The 7,795-nt window shown below is 29.5% G+C and overlaps 1 protein-coding gene across 2 annotated transcripts; it reads right to left on the bottom strand.

The window, feature by feature from the left end:
- Window positions 1–2,233: 2,233 nt before the first annotated feature.
- On the bottom strand, window positions 2,234–7,378 carry LOC145061963 (methyl-CpG-binding domain-containing protein 2-like). 2 transcript variants are annotated; one of them, XM_079009561.1, is made up of 8 exons: window positions 7,170–7,378; window positions 5,851–5,907; window positions 5,697–5,779; window positions 4,228–4,886; window positions 3,767–3,820; window positions 3,398–3,519; window positions 2,798–2,848; window positions 2,234–2,692 (listed from the first exon to the last, which is right to left on the bottom strand). In XM_079009561.1, the coding sequence occupies exons 4-8, from the start codon at window positions 4,863–4,865 to the stop codon at window positions 2,607–2,609; spliced, it is 951 nt and encodes a 316-aa protein (XP_078865687.1). In that variant the 5' UTR covers window positions 4,866–4,886; window positions 5,697–5,779; window positions 5,851–5,907; window positions 7,170–7,378; the 3' UTR covers window positions 2,234–2,606. The 2 variants fall into 2 exon arrangements, with proteins under 2 accessions (XP_078865687.1, XP_078865686.1); XM_079009560.1 differs by having other exon boundaries at window positions 2,234–2,695.
- Between the last annotated feature and the right edge of the window lie 417 nt (window positions 7,379–7,795).

Genomic DNA, 7,795 nt, shown 5'->3' on the forward strand with positions numbered 1-7,795 from the left:
GATCTGAAAACAATATCTGGAAAATGCTCTTCATTTTTCGATTTCGATCTTGGATTTGAAGCTCGATTTTGGATCTTGGATATTGAAACTCAATTTTGGATATGGAATCTGTTCTTCAAATCTAGAAAATGTGGAAAATTGTGGTTTTATATGGTGTTTTCTTGTTGATTTTGTATAGGTAAAATGCAGGGAAAGATAGTCGCAGATGGTGACGTATGGGAAGATGGCATCGGGTTGTGATGATGCTCGACTGTAACACGTGGTGGTGATGGAGGAGTACTTCAATGGAGCTTGTAGATTCGTGGTTTTGAAATCGCCGGAAAACTCATGTTGGTTGGAGGCTCGTCGGAGAAGACGGCCGGAGAGTCGCCGGAGCTGAGAAAGCCGCTGGAAACCTTTAATAGCAGGTTGCAATGGTTTTTGTGAATACCTACAACAAGTTAAATGATAAATGAAGTAAAAAAACGACAATGACCAAATGCAAACAAAATGAACATTTGGTTACCCTCATAAGTCATTTACCCACGGTTAATGTATACAAGTAATGCTACTTAGGGTAAGGGTACATGTCTTACACCCAATGGAGTCTTTATACTTGTGTTTAATTTTCTTAACTCGTGTACACAAAAAATGAGATTCAATATTTTACAGCAAATTTACAAATCGTTTAATAAAATAGCAATCCATAAACTACTTCAATTACAAAAATGTAATTAACACAATTTATAGTAATTAGCTCAATGCATACAATAACGTTGGTTAAGGTAAGGCTTCTATCTTACACCCGAGATAGACTTTATATTATGTTTATTTTTCTCAATTCTTTCACATAAGAAATGAGATTCAATATTTTACTACAAATTTATAAGTTGTTTCTTAAAATAGCAATCCATAAAAAATAAATAAATAATACCAAAAAAGGTGATAACTAAAATGAATTAGCAAATAACTTATTAAATTTGATATGAATCATATAGATCACATATTAAATATGTTTAAAAATAGGAATAAGCATGCATATATGCGCCCAGGGTAGAATAGTAAAACTATACAAGTTTAAGGTTTTCTAGCAAGTTTGACTTTAAAGAAGCGGAGAAACTGGTGAAAATCATAAAAGGAAAATAGTAAAATTAAGAAGTTGCATGAAAATTATAGAATAAAACCTAAAAAAAATTAAAAAATAGGTAAAACCATTAAAACTCAAAAAATTTAGGTGACGTTTGTTTCACAGAATGTTTTTTTGAAGGAACAAAATTTGTCAAAAGAATTGGAATCCAAAGGAATTAGAATCTGAATGTATTAAAAGCTGAAATGCGTTTGAAGGAAAAGGAATTGAATCTTTTTTTTGATTGGTTTGCTGATTTTACAAAGAAATTGAAAAATAAATTTTATAATATGACACAAATACCCTTTATATTTTTTAATAAACAAAACAAAGTTTTATTTAATTACAACATCTTTTATTGAACTATTCTATATAATATAAATTAGAAAAATAACTAACATTTCATAGAACACAATCAAATAGTAAAAATATTTCTTAAATTGAAATAAAATGATTATATATAATAATATAAAACAACAAGTCATTTATTATATAATAATATAAAACACGTAGATGATATTATTTTTTTTTTAACAAAATCTCATATACATAGAAGGATAAGCAATTAGAAGAAGAAAAAAAAGATAAGCAACTAAATGTGAATTATTGATGTGTGGGGAATGAACTGAAAATCTTTCATATAGGGAATTAAAAAATAATTATCGAAATTATATTCCATTTCTTTTGTAAGCCAAACATGTTTTGTATTGGAATTTAGTTTCCAATTCCTTTAAATTCTTTAGGAATCAAACGAAACAAACAACCTAAAAGGGTTTTCTTATGAACATCCCTCCAAAAAATCGCATTTCATCTTGTAAGAATATTATTAGTAAATTTTAAGGTTTTGAAAGATCCACATTGAATTTCCAAAGCTAGGAATGTCTCAATATTTTTTGCTCCCGGAATTCAATAGAGCGTTACGAAAATTTAATCCGAATCAAGTTTAAGAATATATTTCCTAATTGGAATATTAGTAGATAAACACTTTCCATTAGATCGATATTTATGTGGTTCATGCAAAATACAACATGAATATTGTGTTGAAAAACAAGTCCAATTTTACTCCTTTTCATTTTTATTATACAAATTCGCATTTCAAGTGAATATGTATGTCTTATAGAGGCACTATTTAAATGTGAAGTTTCCAACTTTTTATATCATACTAAATGATAGTAACCATAACAACAACAATAAAACTTCTAAACCGAAACGACCTAACCAACCTATAATGCTATAAGGTCCACATTACCAACTCATTTTAGTCCTACCACCATATCAAAAGTCTGGTCCAAAACTTGGACCAGATGTAGTACCTAATCAAGACCGGGTCTAAACCTCAGACCCGGTCTTTTACACATCTTTACAACAAAACACCAACAAACAAACCCTAGGGCCTCATCCCTGAGACCCTATGTGAAACAAAAAAAAAAAAAAAAGTCTAATAAGTCATATCAACAAAAGGCCATAATGCAAAATACCATTTTTCTTAAAAACCCCCTTTCTATAAACAATCAAAATCATACTTTCTCTTCTTAGCTTCCGGCATACCATTTCGGTTCTCCGCGGGACCCGCCCAAGCTAACGGTTCTGCTACAAAACACACGTAAAATCCAAATTTACATTTTTCTTTACACATAATAATTACTTTATTTTAGTTTTTTTTTTCTTTTTTTTTTCATAATAGGAACTTACCTATTTGCAAATTCAAGTTGTCTACCGGGCCCGCCCATGCTATCGGTTGAACTGCAAGATGTAAAAAATCACTTTAGTCGATAATAGCAACATACTTACTTTTCTTTACTCATAATAGTAATTTACTCTATATGATGACGCATCATATAAAATTATGTGATAGAATTTTTTTTTGTTTTTACCCATAATAGCAACATACTTACATTTACTTTAATGATAATAACAATTTACCATATTTTTAAATTTTTACTCATATATATATATATATATATATATATATATATATATATATATATATATATATATATATATATATATATATTTTAACCTATAACAACAATGTACTTACATTTCACTACAAATATGAACAATGTAACTTATTTGTTGCATATTGTTATAAGTGATAAAGAAATATAATTTCGTTGTTATATTTTGTAAAAAAAATGTAAGTTGCAATTATGGGTAATAAATTAAAATACATTGATTATAATGGTAAAGATTGGTTAAGAGAATAAGGTACATTGCTAATTTTTGCAAATTATATATTTGTTTTCTATAAGAATTAACAAAAGATATTTTTAAAATTGAACCCTAAAATACCTCGTTCTGGATTCTGAGAAGGACGTTTTTTCACATAATCATCGCGTAAAGGTTTTGGGATTTGAAATGAAAATCGGTTTATTGCAACTCCTTGTGCATGTTCTGGATGGCTAGCCAAATATCTGCTTAATAAAAATATTTAGGAACCATTTTATCTTGTAATGTAAATATATAATACCAAAAGGACAAAATACAGAAAAACATTTGTAATTTACTAATCGAGTAATTTCACCATTTTATTGATTTCATGACTAACATATATATAATCATTACAGAAAAGAGTTAAGATACCAAATCAACAAAACAATCAAAGAAATGATGTGCTTTTCTGTATTTTGTTTCACTAAAATTAAAGAGTGAAGAACATACTTTTCAACTTCAGGTGTTGAGCGAAGTTTAGTACCCGTTGGTGAAGCATAATATCTAAAAACAATAAAAACATACAAAACCAACATCAAATAAATCAGCATCCATCATAAATAATGCATAAAAACAAGGGTTAACCTCATAAAAGACCTTATATTTTTGTGTTTTTTCCGGATTAAACCTCATCTTTATTTCTTTCATGAAAAAGACCTTATATTTTTTCATTTTTTCCCAAAAAAGCCCTCAATTTTACCTTTTTTTTCCAAAAAAAAAACCCTCAACTTTCAAACTATTTCCGAAAAAACCCTCACCTTTTTAGTTTTTTCCGAAAAAAACCCTCACATTTTACGACTTTTTTTTAGAGAAAAATGACTAAAAGGGACCGATCGTAAAATATAAGGTCTTTTACGAGATTAACCTTGGAAACAACACAAAAATAAAAATTTTGGGAAAAAGATTCTTACACGTCAGCAAATTTCGAGCTCCCTTCGCTTCTAAGCCTCAAAAGCCTCTTCCACCCTGGAGGAGGCTTTGCGATATTGGGCTTATCAATAGCCCAAATTCGCGAGCCATCCTGCTCGATGTCAGTGGGATCGTCACATGAAACGTGACGATCCCACTGACGTGTGGTGGCACACAGAAACGGGTGATCCGTGATATGTTCACGGATCACCTCATATTTCTCTTGATCAGGGATCAATCTCCATTTAAAGCAATTAGCACATTGGACGGTGAAAGCACCGACTTCCGGCACTACTCTTTTGGGATCTAAATGTTTTTTAGGAAAAGATCGGGGCTTGTTTTGGATGGATGTGATTGCATTTGAATGATTTGAAGAAGGGTCGTAGAGAACCATTTGTTTTTGGGAGTCGGGGTATGGTGGAGGGGCGTTTTCGTCATCTTCGGTGGAATATTCGGAGGAAGAAGAAGCGTTTGGGATGTGATCTGTCCCTTTGTTGTCGCTGTTGGATGGGATGGTTGGCACCTCGAGGGCGTTTTGGTCATTTTCTATTGTCTTTTGGCGGTTGTGATTGGTGCATGGCGTAATCTCATGCACTTTTCCGCCCATTTTTATGGTAAATTTTGTGGGTCGGGATTGCATTGGTGCAAATCGGAGAGTTCCCTAATGTAAAAAGAAAAGAAAATGAGGAAACAAAAAAAAAGATTAATGAAAGTAAGATGATATTGATATAATTTGATAGATTTTTCATAGTACAATGTGGTAATAGGAAGAAATGAAAGTGGAATGCTTATAACAAAGAAATAAAAGAAAGTATGTCGCTTTTTCTTGCATTTAATCCTTTCTTATAGGGCAACGTGTAAGTTGTAACCGAAGAGTTTGTGACTTTATGCAAACTTCAAATAATGAAAACTCGACTCATTTTAGTATATAATTTATAATCTATGATCAAATTATCGGTAGTTAATGTTTTGATTGCATATTACTCCTTCAGTCTCACACTAAGTGGCCTCTTTCCCTTTATGCGTAGCCTAAAAAACTGTATTTTTATCGTTAATTTTGATATATCCTATTTTGGTAATATCCCACATGTCCGCTTACAAAAACGGAAGAAAATGAAAAAAGAAAAAAGATATAATAATTGAAGATGCAACCCTAGTCATAGGGTTAGTCTTAGGGCTAAATGCAAGAAATAGTAACATCATCTTACTTACATTTCTTTCTTTTTTTTACAACTCCCATATTTTTCTTATTAAGACATGATACTTTGTAAAATCTACCAAATTATAGTTGTTTATATTGTAGAGTCTTATATTAAAGAAAAAAATTTCTTTCGATAAAATCACAATCTTTACAAAATACAAGTAATCTTTTTAACTTAAAGGAGACTAAACTTAATCCACGACCTAAAAAGGTGTGATTGAAATGCATGCATGGAAGTTTTGGTACACCTTGAAAATAAAGAACTCTTACCTCTTTAAGCTCGAATTTTCTAAAAAATTAACTTTGATTGGTAAATGTTACTACTCGAGCTCCATGATTTCTTACTCCAAATTCTGCAACAAATTAATAATTACTATCTAAAATACAACTTTAAATTATAATGAATAGAAGTGTATGCATTTACCTCTTTTATGTGGTTACGAAACACATAAAACACATCACATGCTCGAGTTGGAAATTACTGAAAAGAATAATAATTCAAGAGGTTAAAATTATACATATAAGCTTAGATTAGCCCAAAACTCTATCTACAAATACATATGCATTGATTATAATATATTTTGATTAAAATGATTAAATTTACGCAAACCTTTTGAACTCTGATTATAGATAAATAATCTTTGTGCTTCTGTACTTTATTACATGATTAGAAAATATGAAGCAACCACAAACATGTTTGTTATATCAATTAGAAACTTGTATAAAATAAAATTAACTTCACCATGAACATAATAGATTACAATGTGGTTGCTAAAATATGTAAAAAAAATTATCTTTTTGCATATGCTTGTGAGAAAGATATAATACATGTATTAACTAATTGATATCAAACTCATAATCGAAAAATTTAGAAAGAAAATCTTGAAAAGTATATAAATTTAGCTTTTGGATAGAAAGCTCGTGTGAATAGATTCATGTAAGATCTATACCAAAGATAGGAAAAAAAAATCAATCAATCAATCGATAAACAATACCAAGATCGAAAAAAAAAAAAAAAATCAATCAATCAATCGATTATAAATCAGACAACTTTTTAGGCGATTAAGCCAAGAAACAGGTTTATGCATCTCTATACACCTGAATCTGTTCTTATAACACATAAATTCCAAATTTATAATGAACCCAGAAGCTGTCATTCAAAACAAATTCATGGAGGAATGAAGCTCGTACATAAAGACTCGTGTTGGATCACGATCAATGTGTCAAAAACATCAAATCGCAATTAGAAACACAATCAAACACACAAAAAAGAGATTAAAAACGAAGCGATTAACATTCTTTTCAGATACCCATGTGAAGATGGTGCAATTGAACAAATGTTTGCTTTATTCCTCTTACAACAAAACAGATTTGAGAGTTGAGAGTTGAGAGTTCCGTGATAAAATTGATGAGAGCGGACACAAAAGGGAAAGGAAAATCGAAAGAAATCCCAAACAGGATGCTCATACACGACAAATTATGCTAGATCGGTATCAAAGCGTCGAGAACACTACAATTCACTTGCAGAAATCAGTAAACCCTACAAATTACTAAACGAAGATAGAACGACTCGATCAAAAGTTGTAATTGGGCAGCTTAAAACCCCAAAATTGGATGAAAATAATGAATTTTAATAAGCAAAGATATGAAATTGTCAACTAGATTTGAGAAAAACAAAGGATTTCAGCAATTGAAGTACAGGATTAGATGAAGATGCTTGCTTTTTTCAGATAGATTACTTACTAAAGAGTAAAACAGGAGATCTGAACTGAAGATTGAAATTGGGCCGATTATCACAAGACAAATGATTTACGTAGTTTTGATGTGATTTTATGACTTGAGGTTGGGATTGGAAGGAAGGGTAAGAACAGATATCTGATCTATAAATGCACTTCAACAAACATTTCAACAAATTTACAGATTACATGAATTGGGTTCAGGAAATCTACATGGATATGAAGAAATAGACACAACTTGACAAAAGTATCATTAATTACCGAAAGATTTTAAACTAATTTTTACATTAAAAAAATAAAAATTAAAATAAAATTAAATATCTTTCTATTTTTTCTTTTTATTTATATTTCTACCAATTATCATATTTTAATAAAATTAATTATATTTTAGGAAATTTATATGATTTCAAAAAGATAAGAAGATAATTAGAAAAAAAATAAAAAAAAATATTTAATTTGTAAAAAACTAAATAAATCTTAACCTGGTTCTATGAAATCGTTTTAAGAAATAAAAATCTTCAAAAGAATCTTTAAATTTTAGTTTTATTTAATAAAAGATTATGATTTTATTTTTTTAAGATGAAATATAAAAATCTTTACTTATTGATATTTTAGCTGGTAAAAAAGATTTTT

This window comes from Lactuca serriola, chromosome 7 (assembly GCF_051521515.1).
Source record: "Lactuca serriola cultivar US96UC23 chromosome 7, Lser_US96UC23_V15, whole genome shotgun sequence".
In the NCBI taxonomy this organism is placed as follows: domain Eukaryota; kingdom Viridiplantae; phylum Streptophyta; class Magnoliopsida; order Asterales; family Asteraceae; genus Lactuca; species Lactuca serriola.

What these genes read in the sequence shown, in the direction of transcription:
- LOC145061963 (XM_079009560.1), bottom strand. Translation starts at nt 4,865, where the DNA reads ATGCAATCCCGACCCACAAAATTTACCATAAAAATGGGCGGAAAAGTG. An exon ending in AGCTCGAAATTTGCTGACGT is followed by an intron (nt 3,821 to 4,227) that starts GTAAGAATCTTT and finishes TATTGTTTTTAG; the next exon opens with ATATTATGCTTCACCAACGG. An exon ending in CAACTTGAATTTGCAAATAG is followed by an intron (nt 2,696 to 2,797) that starts GTAAGTTCCTAT and finishes TGTGTTTTGTAG; the next exon opens with CAGAACCGTTAGCTTGGGCG.